General features: G+C 51.1%; 3 protein-coding genes across 3 annotated transcripts; all 3 read left to right on the top strand.

Annotated features, from left to right (window-relative positions):
• Positions 1-765: 765 nt before the first annotated feature.
• On the top strand, positions 766-3272 carry N0V96_002911 (uncharacterized protein; the record flags this gene model as incomplete). Its single annotated transcript, XM_065756664.1, has 2 exons — positions 766-1926; positions 2280-3272. 2 exons carry the CDS (start codon positions 766-768, stop codon positions 3270-3272), a joined length of 2154 nt encoding a protein of 717 aa, XP_065614431.1.
• A 1158-nt stretch (positions 3273-4430) lies between these two features.
• N0V96_002912 (uncharacterized protein) lies at positions 4431-6764 on the top strand (the record flags this gene model as incomplete). Its single annotated transcript, XM_053189940.2, has 1 exon — positions 4431-6764. One exon carries the CDS (start codon positions 4431-4433, stop codon positions 6762-6764), a length of 2334 nt encoding a protein of 777 aa, XP_053052863.2.
• Positions 6765-12076: 5312 nt separating this feature from the next.
• Positions 12077-12842, top strand: N0V96_002913 (uncharacterized protein; the record flags this gene model as incomplete). The annotated part of the gene is made up of 2 exons (XM_065756665.1): positions 12077-12288; positions 12344-12842. 2 exons carry the CDS (start codon positions 12077-12079, stop codon positions 12840-12842), a joined length of 711 nt encoding a protein of 236 aa, XP_065614432.1.
• Positions 12843-17620: the final 4778 nt, after the last annotated feature.

Genomic DNA, 17620 nt, shown 5'->3' on the forward strand with positions numbered 1-17620 from the left:
TTGCAGGGCTCCGCTGAAAGGAGGAGCATCATCCTAGGTACCTTACCAACCCACCAAAGTTGTTGAGTTGGTCAGCCAAGGGCTTTCCTCTCCAGACACCAAATGCTACGGACGGATAAGCACAGCATCTTCAAACGCTTTTTTCGAGGCTCGTGGCTGACGTGGAGCTTGAGATTGGGCAAGAAAGTCCGCCGGTATAGCTTAGGCCGTCTCCGGTCAAGCCGAGATAGCTATCACTGTGGACGCAGGCTGACATCATCACATGCCATCCTGTGGCACCAAACGACCTGTTCAGGTCTGGCCAGCAGCTCTTGTTCAGGTGCTTTGGGGTGAGGCGCGAGCTTTGAAATTCGTCCGTCTTCTGCTTCGCGCTGCAATCGTCCGAGCTCGCCAGCCACCGTCACATGATTAGACTTGGAATGGATGTGTGGCTGGTGACCCGGAGGTACTCCGTTCCTACCTTAACCGTACCTTCTACTCCATGGGGCCTTCCATTTCTCAAGCTTGGGCAATTGGAAGGCCCAGTGTGTGGCTAAGCGCGCGCCTCCCTCAACCTGGACGTCGCGTCTTCCGGCGCGTTGACTCTTGCGGTCCTCCAAACACTGATAAGATAAGGAAACTACATGTCTGCCCTGCCCGCGGTGCCTGCCCGTGATGGTGAGCTGACACTATTCCCAACTCCATGATCTTCCACCCCAACCTCTCTGTGAGGTTCAACCGTCAATAAGTCCATGATGATTCGCGATTTAACGCTTCCAAGCGACCATGGACGAATTCAACGATGACGACTTTGATGACTTGAACGACACTACTCTCCAGGAGCTTGAAAACAACGCCATTCAATTCACACAAGCACAAAGAAAACAGGATTCCCAGTCTCAAACTCTACCTCCGCCCCATGACCCCTCCCAAGTCGAGAACTACGACGATCTAGAATTCGAAGATGACGACCTCGACGATGCTGAAGTCACCAACGAACTTCTACCACCCGTCACTCGCCCCGCCATAGACAAGACCATCTCCCAACAACAACATCAACACCAGCACCCGCAACAGCCTCTTGCAGCCAGGCACCCGTCTCTACCACCTCAACAGAGATGGAACCCTCCACCAGCCCATGCAAATCCTCCGACGCTCTCCTCGCGGCCGCGATACCCTCCCCCCGTGCCATCCTACAACGCCCCTGTAGCCTCACAGCGATTCCAGCCTGCCCACCCTGCAGCTCCGTATCGACCTCCACCAAGCCAATTCGTCCGACCACCTCCTCCTTCGTCCGCTCGCTTCAATCCTCCACAATCCCAGTCGCAGTTGCACGCGGCACCTGGTAACGATGTCATTGCAGCACTGCAGCAACGGCTCAGGGCCCTCGAGTCTGAGCTGAACTCTGCGCGCGGCGAGGCCTCCATCATACGAACAAATTCAACCAAGGCGGAACAGGATCACGCGGCCGAAGTTTCCCGCCTCAAGAAGCAGAATGCCGAACAAGCTGCCAGGCAAGAGAGGGCTGTGGAAGCCGCCATTGCTGCTGAAAGGCAGGCCACCACAGAGTTGCAATTCCTCCAAAGGGACATGAAGGATGCTTCGACCCGTCCTCGCCGGAGAGAAAATGCGCCAGTGTCCGCCGCCCCAGGAACCACCACACCTAAGAAGGCTACCAAAACCTGGGGTGTCGCAGACGGATTCGATAACATGGACATCGCTCCAAGTCCGACCAAGAACAGAGGCAAAACCCGGGACCCTGGGCCTGTTGCTATCCCGTTGTCGGAGAGGACGCCCACCAAAGGCAAACGGAAACGGCCTGCAGTCGATAGTCCAGTCATGGCTTTGGAGACAGACGCCCAAGACGTAATCATGGTTGATGACACAGGGACTACTGCCATTCCAATTCAGTATCCAGGCCCTGCACCTACTACTCTCCCTTTCGAGGTAATGTTCCTTCACATCACGTATCTTCAAAGGGTCTGTAGCTAACATCGTTGAAGTTTCTCCAAGTCATACTAGATCATGGCTCTTTGCATGGGGAACCGCCGACTTTTGACATATTGTCACGATATTCATACCCGTCCGATCCGACCACGTCTTTTGCATCCTTCATTTTCCAGCATTTGCCTCTCATGGGCACTCCGCTGAATCCGGTCCAACTTCTGGTAGACTTCGCCCGTCTTATTATCCAAATGTGGAGCCAGTGTTTGAGAGAGAATTTCTTGCGGCCAATTTGGGACCTAGCCTCCCTCCTCTCCTTTACTCTGCAGCTCCAGACCATATCAGTGGTCCCGCAGATCGTCAATGACTTGGTTCCTACTCTGCAACAGTCTATTTATTTGGTTGCAGAAGCTCGATTCAAGAGCCAGGAGGGTGATGTCTCAGCAGGGGCTGCCACAGAAGCCCTGCAGCAGCACGTCGATACTACGTACATCCTGTCTCTGCTGAACGCCTCTGCTGCAGCCTGCGCTACCACAATGTTCGAAGCAGATGGTGGTGCGCAGACGAGACAAACCGAATTTTGGCAGCTGATCACTCTTGATCTGGTTCTCATCCTTCTCACCCCCAAACAACAGCTGGACGATATCATTGGCATGCTTGATATGCTGTGCACTTCTACCCTCCCAGATTCCCTTGGCCCCATCATCCCAGGCAAAGACGCCGACCTAGCGGCTAGAATGATCATCGACAAGGTTTCTCTCAACCTAGTCGACTTACCTAGAGCAGTGTCGTCTATAAGCCAGAAGCACGGAGTCAGATTCGCAGTCTTACGAACACTCATGGCCTTCATCCGTACCCCGTATGGAGCACGACAGGTCGCGGGCCACGTCAGTGTCATACCCCGGTTAGTCACAGCTCTGGGCGAGCTTGTTGATGTTTTGTACGACCTTTCGGACCCCGTAGTGGATACCTCCAATCGCGCTTTTTCCCCTTCACACAAGAACTTGGCCGTGGGTACTACCCCGGATGATCGCCGCGATGGTGTAAACGACTGGGACGACGGCCGGAGTGGCGTCTCTTTGTTGATATCTCAGATTATTCTGCTTCTCCATACCATGGTAACAGATCCGCAGACGGCCAACGTCGCAAACATCCTCTCGAAGCTCTCCATGTCCCATGGCGGCTCTCAGCGGTACATCCTTTCATTGTCACGGCTTAACTTTGCGGAAGAGGATCTGGTCTATGAGGGCGCGATTGACGCGGATACTGTTGATCGAGCTCATGAGTTATTAGAAATTGCCGTGACCCCTGATGAGGGCGACAGTATCGCCGTTTCGTTTGGGGTCTGAACAGCGAGCATCTCCACGTCCAAAGGCGCAATCATATTTCTAGACGGTCCGTTGTCCATAGACACTTTACCTTAATAAGGTACTTCACCTACCCCAAGTGGCATCGGGCGTTCTGGAACTCGCAGTATCCGGAAGCCAGGACCCTGGACTCGCTCCTCAACGATAACGAATGCAGGTGTGCCAAGGGCTCCCTAGCATCGTACTCGCCTTCATTTAGTATGAAGGCAAACAGCAAATGTATCATCACATCAGCCGTCACTGTCACATCAAACTAGTGCCGTTCTACTCTGTTCCTAGAGACTGAAGCGGCGAACACACGATCGAGAATGTGGAGAGTCATGCGTCACGTCGTCGCGATCTGATTTGCAGGACCCTTTCGAGACCATTGGACTGATTAGGAGTCGCCTTGAAACTTTCTTCGATTATGGAAACTCGGCCGAGAAACGTGGACCACAAGCTTCACATTACTCCCAAGAGGGCCGTGCTCGAACGTATGGAGAAGATCATATCCCCTTATTGACTGGATGCCGTGAAAGCCACACCACGAGAGATGCTCGGACCCCATGGACTAAGGATTACTCGATTCGGGTTTGCTGATCCCCAAGCTCTGCGATGGCGTCGAAACACATCGTGTACTGTACTGTGTAGTAGCTTTGTTCAGTTGAGCAGCGCTGACTAGAGATGGTGACTGGACGCGCTAGTCAGGCAAAGCCTTTGCTCTTCAGCTTAGCGCCTACCAGTCGTCTCCCAATTCAGCACGCGCCCCTGAGTCAAGAGGAAGCATCTCGTCCGATAAAGCAGCCACTTGGGATGGTTCGTCCAAACCACGCCTGGGTCCGAGCCCGGTTCGTCCGGTCTGGTGCGAAGTCGTGGGTCCAAGTCGAAGCTAGGATGACAACAACAACAATACCACGTTCACTTTCGCGGGACTCTAGGCGGATCGGAGTCAAAGACCACCATTCGGCAAGACAAGCGGGGTGCATTGAACATGGCATGTTTTTTTATGGCAAGCGCCAGGAGTCGACCGTTGAACTTTCATGTCGCACATGGTCGGTCAGGAACGGGTGGGCAGAAGCCACTTGAGCATCTCACAAGCTGAAGTCTCCGATGGAGGAACCCCTCCTGAAGACCCCTCGCACCCCATCATGAACAGCATATATGATGCGGCCTGATCGCACGTCCTTGCGAGTACATAGCGAACCCAGACTCTCTGTTACTTCTCTTCTTCAATTTGCTGTGCTCCTACTGTCTCGGTCCAACGCCGTCACGATGCATATTCTCTTCTTTTGTACCGCGCACAATTCGCTATCGCAGCGTCTACACGTGGCACTCTCTAAGTCCCATACAATCACCATCGAATATGCCCTTTCAGAAGATGTCATGATAGAGGCGGCCAAGCTCGCCAAACCTCATCTCATTCTCTGCCCATTCCTCACAGCCCGCGTACCTAAAGAGATTTACGAAAATTACCTCACCCTCATCGTTCATCCCGGTCCCCCAGGAGACGCCGGTCCAAGTGCCTTGGACTGGGTGCTCATGGGTGATGATGGGACAGAGACCAACCCCGATACTATCCTCCAAAAAGGCTCCTGGAGCGAGTCCGGCCGACCATACTGGGGTGTCACTGTCCTTCAGGCTGTAGAGGAGTTCGATGCCGGGCCAGTATGGGCTTTCGAGCAGTTTCCTCTGCAGATTGACTCGCCAGCCGTCACGAAGTCGAGCCTTTATCGTGGCCCCGTTACACGGGCTGCACTTACAGCCACCCTTGCAGCCATTGAAAGAATCCAAACGGCATCTGTCCAGGCTGCTTCGCCATACACTCCTCCCCCGTCGCCAGGATTTGAGAAGTTCGCCCCGCATCATGTCACTCCGCTACTCCGAGCAAACCCTGCCTACCGCGACGCCTCTGTCACACTGCAGAAAGCCTTCCTCGGCGGAGTGACACGTCATCGGCCACTTCTCAAGGCGGCCCAACGCGACTTTAACATTCACTCACACACGGCTCGGGAAATATCCCGAAGGATTCGATCCTCGGACTCTCAGCCAGGCTGTCTTACCAAGCTGTTTGGCCCAGGCCTCTATGTTTATGGCGGCACCATCGAAGAAGGCGATGATCTCACTAGCCACACCCAGCCTGGCAAAGTTGTAGCTTGCCGGGATGACGCCGTTTGCGTTGCGACTTGCGACAAGAAAGCCATCTGGATTACTCATATTCGTCGTGTCAAGAAGAAGACCGACACGATGCTATGGCCTAAGGTACCTGCTGTCTCAGGCCTGAGAGAGCTGGGCATCCTGGACAGCGACGCCATCACAGAAAACCGCATATCCAGAGCGACGATCGATTGGTCCCGAGCTTCGCACAGTACTCAGCAGGACATATCAGTTGACTTCCAGACATTCGCCAATGCCAAGCGGGTCGCTTTCCTTTACTTCAACTTCTACAACGGCGCCATGAGTACAGATCAGTGCTCCCGCATGATTGACGCCCTTGACTTTATCGCATCCACTCATGTCGTGGAACGACCACTCAGCGCCCTTGTGCTCATGGGGGGTGACGGGTACTTTAGCAACGGTGTTGCATTAAACGTTATCGAGGCTGCTGCGGACCCGGCGCTCGAGTCTTGGCTCAACATCAACCGCATTGATGACGTTGTGCACTACCTCCTTCACGATTTCCCATCACGGAACATTCTTACCGTTGCCGGCATCAGAGGCAACTGTGCAGCGGGCGGCGTTGCTATGGCTGCCGCATGCGACATTGTGCTCGCTGGCTCCGAGGTCGTTCTCAACCCAGCCTACCGTGCGATCGGCCTGCACGGTTCGGAATACCATTCCCTGTCCTACACCGGGCGTTGTGGCTCAGCCGGAGCGACCAAGCTCCTGCGTGACATGACACCGCTATCACCAGCTGAGGCTCGGAGGATGGGCTTGGTCGACCACACTATCCCCGGCAATGGGGCGCTCCTCGAAACCCGCATGCGGAACCTCGTCAAGTCCATGGTCTCTTCGGACAAGAAGCTAGCGCCGGGGTCTTGGAAATGTAACGTGAACGTCACGCCCGCGGGTCTGGCGTCTGCTCGTGCCGAGGAGCTGGGACAGATGTCGAAAGACTTCTGGAGCGCCAGGTCGTCCAGATATCACCTTCGCCGTCGCGATTTTGTGCGTAAGGTGAAAGCAGCCAAGACACCACTACGGTTCGCGACACACAGGCGTGGCTTGGGGGAGCTCGACGAAGAGGAGACTAATGATTTCGACGATGTCACCGTGTATGAGCGTAAGGCGAGGGCGGTACTGTTGGCTGACCAGCTGAAGGAGTATGTCGAGAGCATGGCCACGAAAGCTCCACGAAGGGATACGAGTGCGGAGAACGTCAAGGCCCTACGTCGTCAAAAGTCTTGTGTTGAAATCGTGAGCAAGCCGGAGGTGACGCAGGACCTGACGCCCATATACTCGTGCTACTATGAGGTGACGGGAACATTGGGATTCTCATGAGATCTGTTTCGACTGTCTTAGCTAAGGGTTGGCGTTACTATCATGCTAAACTATTTTCATTCGATCTATTACTCCCTCGCGATGACTGGAATGGTCTCATCTGTACGAATAATATAAGATTAATTTACACGTTCGAGCTCAAACAGTTGTTCTCCCCAGCATCTCACTGTCAGCTCACATGCAGCTACCTTAGTTGAACGACGTCGAATACCTGCAACCATCACGAAGACAACATCAAGATGTTTGGCATCCTGATTCAAGTGACTGGCTGAATTCTAAATTTCCAGTCAAGCACCTATCACTTCGCATACGCTAATAGCACAAAAGTTTCCGAACGGCCTAAAGCTCGCTCCCACTCTGTTGGTGGAGTCCCCCATTTGAGGCTGAGCTAGAAGTCGTTTTGATCTAGTGACCGTTCAAATGCAAAATTTCTCTCCCGGATCCCTCATTTGTCAAGTTTCTTTTCGTGCAAATCAAAAACGTCCAGTCACAGCGGCGAACTTGAAATCGTCCGATTCTCTCGTGGAACGGCCCAGGCCTTTGGTCCTGGGAACGCACGCTACCATTCCATTACCGAGTCCACGGCTTGGAGGTCATACGATAGGCCACATTTCACACCGGTCAGGTAATCGAGCCCGACATGGTGGGGTCAGCTTCCGAAAGATGGGCAGTACACGGATGCCGGATCCGGGTCGATGTGGGGTGCCATGCCGAATGGGAGCCGTTTTGTTATCAATGCTGCGTGCGAGTCACTAGTAGAAGTATTCCGTGGATCCAAGAGGGTCTTCCAAGAGAACCGTCTTTGACTAGAGATGTTTCGCAAGCTCTGCATCTTTGGGGTAATTTTCGCAACAAGATCCGGAGCTGCCGCTCGCGTGCTTGCTTCTAGTCTACCTATTGATGTGTTGCCCTGGAATAGGGCACCCACGTGTTCAGCCGAACAAATTGCCAAGCAAGGCAAGACACTCTGTATGGCGATGACATAAATAGTTCAACATTCTTATGTAAAGCATCATGGTCTAGATGCGAGTATCGGATGATTGGTCCCAACTACATAGCATCTGCGGTTCGACGTCTGTTCAATATGCCCCTAAACTGACATTGATGCAATGATGCAGGTGAACTGCTTACTACCTGCAGGATGCACTTAATACGCCCCACGAGGCCTAGGCTTTTCGTGAGGAAAAACATGCGAGAATGGGCATTCCATAGCCCATTGTCGTTCTTTTTTATGGAATCTCGTGCTACTTGGCAACCGACCCCTCTTGTGACCAACACACCAAACGCTGGGCGCGTCCCCCACCTCGTATTGCAATCATTCACGAGGAATTATGCCATAACCGCCTCATGGGACTTTGTATTTACGTGTGGGAGCAAGATAGAATGCCCATTGGGTGCTGGTCATGGGTTGTTTTCTCTCTTCTTGTGACACCATCTCAGGTCGACTGCACATGTCAGTCACAGCAAGCCCAAGTTTTTCTCAATGTCATATTCTTCTCAAACCTGGCGGCAACTTGTCTAAACTTTGTGGCCTGTCAAACCCATGGATGTAGTTCATTGCCTACTCACATTGACATTTCTGCCTTGCTAGGTATTATTTCAAACTCCTGTGGTGTCCCATTATCAATGTCAAGGAGCGGGATCTTTTCAGTCTCAACTCAGTCTAGTATGTTTGTGCGGGTCTTCGATCTGCCGGATCATCCAACTAATTCCTCGATCTACCCGGTCCTTCCTTGACGCTATTCCAGGGCAGGGCCAGTGTGTAATAGGATCCGATTGCACGTGTGATCCTTGAGGCAGCGGCGGATTACAAGGGCTATAGCGCTCGAAGATGTGTCTAACGACCGTTAAGTGAATGTGACGAGATACACCCGCTCCAGCATTGATACCATGGTGTTCGCTGGGTTTCCTCCCCAAGGTCCAGAAACTGACTGCCTTTGGTCCTCCAAGCCGATACCTTTGGCAAACTCAGTGAAGTCATAGTGGCAATTCTCGTTTTTCAGTCGTTAGAGGCAGATCAACAGGTCGACTTCGAGATCAGGAAGCCCTTCCTTTGAAGAGTCGCTACCTTTAGGAGCCGATTCACGCTTCTCACGCCTTCTTGGTTCTTGCTAAATATAATAGGCGGGTTGAACTTTTAGAAGCATAGCAACCATGCGATGTTATGGAAAGACGGAGGATATCTCCCGTAGCCTGGACGCACGAACCCCATATCGCGTCAAGCCCACGAATGCTCCCGTTCCACGGATTGGCCACAAAAAGCCTCGACAGGGCCACAAGTGAAACGCCCGTCGCCAAATAGGCTAAGCACGACGACACCAAGCCCAGCTCGTTCTGTTATTTACGCAATTGGCCAAACATGACATCATCAACAGAACGTGTGAGACTCCCTTTCCGTCCCTGGTTCAATGGAGCCAGTGGCCGCCAGTCACATCGCGATTTACTATCTTGAAGGTGTAGATCATGGCGCTAAGGGACCAAGCTTTGCGGAGATCCCACACCACCCGCATCACAGAACGCGGCATTCAGATCCGAATGTGGGGGTTGGAACATGGAGAAGCCAATTGGGGGTTTGTTGCTTATCTGGATGGATCGCCAGAATGGCTTCATCTTTCCAAAGGTGAGGATTATCTGGGGATTCATAGGGGATAAGTACAAGCCGGCTCCGCAGCTCTCTAGCAACGGCACGATGCCAAATCCGACTCTCACTAACCACGTCTCACATCAAAATCACCTACAATGAATGAACTAAACATCAAGAGTGGTCGGCGAGTGTCATTTGGGAGAGGTGGAGCTGGTAACATACGTGAGCTTCTCCTGGTTCGTGATGACCGTTGCCTATCGCTGACATGCACCTTCCCAGGTCATTACGCAGATGCCAGACTGGTTGAAGAAGAGCCATCTGTGGGAGTGCGTCGGCGAAGCAGTGTTTGGAGCACTTCGTCGTCAGACTCTTCGCACAGAGGGTTAAGTCTCGTCCATAGCGTACGAGATGTCTTCAGGAGGAAATCATTAGATGACACCCCCGAGGAACCTCTGGCCGATGGAACTAGAAGAAAAAGTACACATTAACCAGCTGCGGGTAGCGGATTGCGATGCGAGTTTTGAGATACCCTGGGATAATCAATGGGTATGAACTAAGTAGGCTTGAGTTTTGTTTTTTCGATGAAGACAGTGATATTATCACAAAGATTATGGGGTTTGACACGGAATATGACAACGACTCGATTAAATCAATTGGTCAAAGAAGGCTGTGGGCTTGTACAATATGGTATGATTAGGAGAGCTTCACAATATTTCCCACGTACAATCTAATGCAACACTTTCCAGAAGCAACTCATTGACGTCACTCGAGACAACCTGGTCCGTAGTCCTCCCTCAACACCCCGGCAGTCCGGGCACAGTATCGGCCAAAGTCGATCGGCCTGTACAGCTAGCGGTTGTTCCATTGCCAGTCATCAGATCAATGTTCTGAAAACTGATAATGTGACAAGGAAGCCTCTGGCTACAAGTCAGGCTGACTCGGTTGATCGCACCAGAAAGCATTCCGGTAACATTGGCGAAGACGACATTCGATATTTCCATGTTACTGGTCCCGACATTTGACACGTTACCACTATTGTTTTGGAAGATAGTAGGGGCATATATCGACTTGATAAACATCCGTGATCCGCAGGAAACCGACGAAGTACTCTTCCCACCAGTAGCGCAGCCCTTGAGACTTCACCTCCGTGATCAATGCGTTATTACGCCAACTCAATCTTTCACGCTGACGTATGCGGATAACTAGATCTGCATCTGCGGCGAATGTTCGTGTAATGACAGCTATCTCGCGGTCATTGCTTACCCGATGCTAAGGTAGTGCATGCATCCCATCAAGAACTTGTAGCTGAGGCCATTCCTTGTCTGTTGAGGCATTTACGGCGAGTTGCGGATCCGAAGGCCGATGTCGTATTTTGATTCAACCCGATCGGGCCTTTTCCAAATTAGACAACAAAGTCTAGATACGCGGCACAAGAAGAAACGTACGTCCTCCGGCTCCTACAGATTCCCGAGTGCATTCTGTTCAAGCACACCTAACAATTCATTAGGGTATGAATTATCATGATGTCATGTCACTATACGACATTATACTTGCCAGAGAAGCCGCTGCATCCAACGGTCTCAATAACCAGAACAAGTTCATCAGTATTGATACAGCATGACTGGAACGTGTGGATAAGTCAAGGTCAACCTTGAATCCAAATTCAACAAATGGGGGCTTGGAACATGGTTTATTTACGCTTTAGGAGAAGCCTTTGAGCAATTACCCACACACATACCGTTTTAGACAGATCCCCGTTGAAAGTTCCGATTTTCTCTATTTACGACTCAGTCTAGCGGCTGAATCCTAGGCCACCTCAGGTTGAGGTCTTCCGAGACGGCAATAGCTCTGTGAAGTCAAGAAGAGTAACCTTCTCATTCTCCAACCAGACCCAGATGGCATGCGGACTTTGAATAAAGATAATCAGGTGGAAGGATCAGAAGAAACTTCGTAAAACACCTTAGACCGACTGCGAAATCATCGGCAGTGAAACTTCAGCAATGTGATTTAAGAACGCAGCAAACGTTGTCTCACGGCTTTATTCACAGAACCCTGCAAGAGCGAAAGATGAAGCAGAGGGTTGATAAAGTTCCATGCAGCGGGTAATGCTGAAAAAGGAGTCACGATCCGAACCTCCACCCAAAACGAGAAACTATGTTCAGGCTTATCGATTCAATACGGTCAATGACGGTGGTAAAGGTTTGAATAAGGTAAGGAACTTCTATCGTGACATTGGAGCCCCTTATTATATCATCATTCAGGTGAAGCAGACCTACTACCAGACCCACCTCAGGAGACCCCTCTGTAGACCCGAAACAAAGCCGAATGGAATCTTTTCCGTAACAACACCTTCTTTCAAGTTTCGTGATAGTTGCTGGAAGACGTCTTAGATCTTTCGGGCCGTCTGTCTATCTGGTCCACAATATGGTTCTCTGAGAGAATGGCATCGTACGATACAGGCTAGTGGTTGAGAACGTTGGCCTATCTCGTATCTAAGCCAAGTCCGTCGGGACCGCAGAACTTCGTCGAACTTGAGAAGCTTTTCGACTACGAAGCTGTTAACATAGAGGTAGAAAAGATATTCGGCGTATCTCGACGTCTACATAAGAAGACCACCCACTCGCCTGGACATCCAGCAGCGTTCTATCTGCAGACACTCATCGGTTCATTCGTCCAACATTCCAACCTTACTTCCTGATATTGCAAACGCCTGCGCCTGTATATCGAAATGCAGCCCACCATCGTTCTATCCCTTCTTGCCCTTGTTGGCAATGGCCTTTGTGACTGGCCTGCTCCGGGAATTGTCGCCCACGACTCCCTCAATCCTGTGGCCGATACTCTTGGCCCAAACGGAAATGTCATCAAGAAATTTCAGCCGCTGCTGCACATTGCCCATGGCTGCCAGCCTTATCCCGCTGTGAACAAGAACAACCAGATTAGGTGAGTAATCTTTGTCAACATTCTGTGTTTCCAGACATATTGACATAGAGGGAAGCGGCGGTTTGCAGGATACTGGAACTACCTCAGGAGGATGTAAGGACAGCAACAAAGGGCAGACCTATGTCCGTTCCATGACTCTGAATGGAAAGTTCGGAATCATGTATGCTTGGTACTGGCCCAAGGACCAGCCAGCCGATGGAAACGTCATAGGCGGCCACCGTCACGACTGGGAGACTTCGGTCGTCTGGCTTGATTCTGCTTCAGTCAACACTGCTACTATCACGGGTGGCGCCTGTTCTGGACATGGCAAATTTAAGTTGACCAGCAACCCTCAAAGGAGCAGCAACAACGTCAAAGTCGAGTATTACACCCAGGGTGGTTTGGACCATGAGCTGCAGTTTACGAACACCGTGGGTCGAACATACTGGATCTGGGATTGGGATGCCATGGAGCCTATTGTCCAGAGCGCTTTGAACAAGGGAGACTTCAAGAAGGCAAACTGTCCATTCAACGACAACCACTTTGAAACAAACATGCGCGCCGCCTATGTCTAAGGGACTCGGCGTCGCCTGAGATTATGGCATTAGAAGGACTCGCTAACGTCAGTCTCTCGGAGCGTCGAACTATCCACACTATGAAATAGCTCAGATATCTTACAACACACTGTAATGTCACTCTCAATGTCTTGTTCGCTATTGTAGTGACGCGTGTCGAGATAACGGCCCATAGATCTGCTTAGTTCTAATCAGAGATTCTTTTCTTTTGCTTCTCTGGCCAGATGCGTCCAGGACTCGTTATGTCTGACGACATTGCGCATATGTGCTAACGTTGGCGGTGAGACTTGAGCGCTACAAAGATTAGAGCATGACGTTTTTCCATGAATTCAAGCTCCATTTCTATATTTCAATCATTCCAGATGGCATGTGTCATCCAACCCTACCGTTGACTACCCAGTGTCTCGGCTGTTCACCTATATTGGCTACTGAAAGTCACTCGATCCCCAGAGCAATGCCATTTATCCTCGGGCTAGAACCTTCGAGTTTGCATGGAATTGCCATGTTTGATTACAAGGACAGTCCCGCAAACAAGATAGCCTGTGAAACTTCCGGAGAACAGTTTAAGTGCTTAGTAAGAGTGGTGGGAGACTAAGTTCCCGCTCTAGTTAGATTTCTCGTTTCAGACTCACAGACCGTGATCCTAGCTACGCACGTGGGTAACCTATGCTGACACAGCAAAGTTCAAAGATCGGATCTGAAACTTTCTGGGACTTCACGTTGATAAATGACATCAAGAAACTGAATGAACTGCAACATACCGTTGAGTGGTTTACTTCGTGATCTTCAGACATAGACGAAGATTCACGTTTGTAATCCATTATGTCCATCCGCCACGAAATCGACAAAGAGGGAGATCTCATTCTTGTGCTCAGCCGACTGGGCATAGACGATGCCGATGTTGCCGAGGATGGCGAAGACGATGTAGACGCCGACGCGAAGCCACTGGAATACGAACAGTTACAGAACAAGGAAGTAAGGGTATCTTCCAAGGTTCTGATGCTGAACTCGCCAGTCTTCAAAGTAATGCTGGGTGGCAAATTCAAAGAAGGCACAGAACTAGCCAAGAGCAACGGACTTTTACTTCCCTACAGCCTTGATCTCCCAGATGACGATGCCGAGGCCATGTCTATACTAAGCCAGATTCTTCACAACGCCTATGTTACCGAGAGACCAAAGCCAATCGGTTTGGCGAGGCTAGCGTTCGTGAGCGACAAGTATGAATGCACTGGGGCACTCAAATACTGCGGAATGGTATGGATCAGGGATTGGCTCTCGGATTACGACGAAAATGTGCCGCCAATGGCCGACCTTTGTCACCTCTTGGTCTTTTCATATGTCGTAGACCTACCCCTCGAATTCTCGGAATTATCGTGGAGGATATTCCTCCACCACGAAGGACCAATCTTGCGAACCTCGGACCAAGTCAAAGTACTAGCAGATCATCCTCTGCTAAGGCATGACATCATTCGTAAGTAAACTCATTGACGAGAGTCATGTGGAAGCTCCTCTTGACTTTGATCATTCAGGATGTTTGGAGATGAAAAGGCACGAATGCTGCAACTCATTCTACAAGGGTCTCGTCAGTCCCATGACTTGGACGTGGGATATTTCTCAAAACCCCTGTGTGAGATCCGCCAAAGCACTTGCGTCGTATATTGAGACTCTCCGAAAGTCCAACATTCTGCCAAAGGATATTGATTTTGCGACTCACAAATTCTGCAATCTGCTCAACACGGCAGTGGATCTACCCAAGATCACCATGATGGATTTCTCGTGCATAAGGGAGGTTGGGGTTTGTGGCTGTCGCTCGAACAAGTACGCCAACCGCAACTTGTCGCATGAAGTTGAAAAGGAGGCAGACAAGATAATCCAGCAAAGACGGGTGTTCAATTGCCTGGATTGTTTGAAAAGCGACGGTGCATCTGGGAAGCAGCGATCATGTCGCATTCCTCATTGATCACAGGTACACTTATCAAAGCCCATGAAGACCGTGATGAGAAGAAGCGCCAACTTATGAGAGTGGCTCTCGATGTGAGATTTAGGATAAGGGCGTGTGCTACGCGAGGAGTATTCAAACACAATAAATTCGCCTCCAAAATGAATGGACCCAATATTTTAACTGTTTGAAGTTACTATTGTCAACCTGCGGCTAAATCGCGGTTGGTTTCCCTCCTTGGAGGGCTCGTCTACTTCGATACCTTGCTTGGTAATTCAGCTTAACTGTGGATCAACCCCCAAGTGACAAACACCATCTTCTGGCTGTTGTAACACTGCACAGTCCCTTGCAGTCCTAGCTTTCCATTCTGTACCATGACACCATATCTCGTCGTGTAGAAGCGAATATCGTTCGTGCCAACATTCATAGGGCTAGCCGCGCTGCCAGAGTCGGCGTATCTGACGGCAAAGCTGCAAGTTCCCGAGCTCACCACGGCTGCCCATCCGTTGGAAGAAAAGTCCCCAGGTTGTAAGGTCCAAAATCCATTCTGGCTGCTGAGAGAGCTGGCGAGTGCCTGGCAATCTGCTGCCAGGGGCGCGGAAGCTGAGAAGTCTGTGGCTGGGTCCTCGGCCATCTCTCCGCACCATTCGTCTCTACCGGAAGAGAAGGGGAATCTTTTTGATAGGCGGACGGGCCGTGTGCCTTCTGATCCCTGGGTGAATTTGATGTTGCGGTTCATGCGTATTGTTGAAGTAGTGCCGTCGGCGTTGGCGAACGTTCGAGGGACCATGAGTTCAGAATCCTGCACCGATGCATTTGCTACTGAGAGCAAGCCAAAGGTGACGAGGCCAAGTACGGACTTAGCTGAGATGTGCATTGTGATGTAATTTAATGTGTCAAAATTTGCTGTCGCGAAGTTTCTGTGTTGAATAGACGATCGTTGAGGAAAAGTAGTTGAGTCTTGGCTTTGATTTGAAATTTGTTTAAGCGGGTTGTTGTAGCGGGAATCAAAAAGGATTGGTGATACTCCAAAACCGAAGCAAGGGAAAACAATACAGGAAGAGGCTCTCTTATATTAACATGATGACTAGCAGATAAATGCTATGACGGACAAAGGCAAAGGGAGTGAAGGGATGGGTTGTGCCGAATCACTGCGTGTGATTCATTCCCTGCAACTTGATGTTTGCTGCCAATGGCCGTGCCTGAATCAGTCGAGCTTACGAGAAATCAGCTCTGTGATGAGCGCGGGGTCCAAAAACGCCAAGTGATTCGCTCTGAGATGTTCGAGAAAGCCCATGGCCCCCGATGTTGTATGAGAGGGCCCCGCATTGCGACCGCATTGCGGGTATAGCGGACTCGGTTTGTGAAGTTGATCGGTGGCGGTCTCGCGATGCTGTTGGGTAAAGAAGCTTACGTGATGGTCCTGAGTGTGATAGTGACGGGAAACGGCCCCCGGGAGAGCGGGGATTGGCACCGGAAGCGCCCAGGGCAGACGTGACATTAATGCGGCACATGTGTGCACCGTGGGGACCAGCCAATGACAACGCTACACCGTCATGTTGGTTTGGTTTACGGATCTGCAAGTGTCCCCAGCTAGGGTGATGAGAGCTAGATTCGTGCATGAAATCAAAGTGATGATTTGGGGCCGGTGGAATGGCAGTTCCCCTGAATTGAAGGCCCTCAATTCAGGTCGGGGCCGTCGGACATTGGGGTTCTCTAGCTGAAGGCCGCTTGCTTTGCCCGCAGTTGGGGGTTGCACATTGTTTGCTGTGGCCAATAAGACAATCTTCCACATTACTTCGCAAGAACGTTCTTTCGAGTCATTGAATCGGGGCAAGCCTCTTCTTCCGTTTCGAGGTGGAGGTGGAGGTAGGCAGACAGGAAAACATTGTTGACCCTTCGTCGGCAGCAGATCCATGATATAGCGCCATCGTCCGATCAGGCAGTCGGTGAGGAAACTCTCGATTGCTATGTACCCATCAGGCCATCTCAGTTTGGAACAATCCCCCCTCGCCCAGAGCGTGTACTTGGTTCAACCTCACCCGAATCCAGTGAGACAGTATCGATCAGGCAAGGGCACGAGCAACGTCGGCTTCCAAATTCGATATTGCATGTCTAACGGCATCCATTCCCCTCACATCGTCTTCAATGAACTTCGTCGCTTCGTAAAGGTGGGGCTGTCCGTCAGCAAGGAAGAGCTTCACCTTGCTTTCCCCGAGACAACGAACCATGTGAGTGCTCACAGAGAGGTCAACATCCTCATCAGCGTCACCCTGTATGATGGTCGTGGGTGGCCACGCCGCAGCTCTACTCTTTCCCATCTCGCCTTTGGCCCACTCGTAGCCTGGGTCAACTTCACCCACAAGATTGAGAAATTCATTGCGGTAAAGGTAGTAGTCATAGAGACATCCTCGGGGGAACTCATCGCAGTTGCCATCATCTGAAATGGGGAGTGGAGGCAATACAAATGCGGTATTCTTGGCGCCATCAGGAAGGATCTTTTCGACGTGGAAGACCTGTGGATTGTTTGCCGAAGTCACTCCTATGGATACCGGTGCGGATAAGTGGTGGCTCATTTGTGCTTCGGTGATGGGTTCCGGTGTAAGTAAGACTGAAGAACTGAAGAATGGATGACGAAAAGTAGTGATACCGGTGATTGATAACAGAGCAACGGGAGTCGGGTGGAGGTGATGAGCCGTCAGAGAGGCGATGAAGAAACCTAGGACTCAAGTCAGGGCCTCGATGGAAGGTTTGAGGCGACGTAGTGAAGAGCCTCTTACCTGCACTTGATCCACCCACAATCACTTTTCGATTTGAGGCAAGCTCATTTGTGACTCCC

The sequence above is a fragment of the Colletotrichum fioriniae genome, assembly GCF_027942845.1.
Source record: "Colletotrichum fioriniae strain IMI 355084 chromosome Unknown scaffold_3, whole genome shotgun sequence".
Taxonomy (NCBI): domain Eukaryota; kingdom Fungi; phylum Ascomycota; class Sordariomycetes; order Glomerellales; family Glomerellaceae; genus Colletotrichum; species Colletotrichum fioriniae.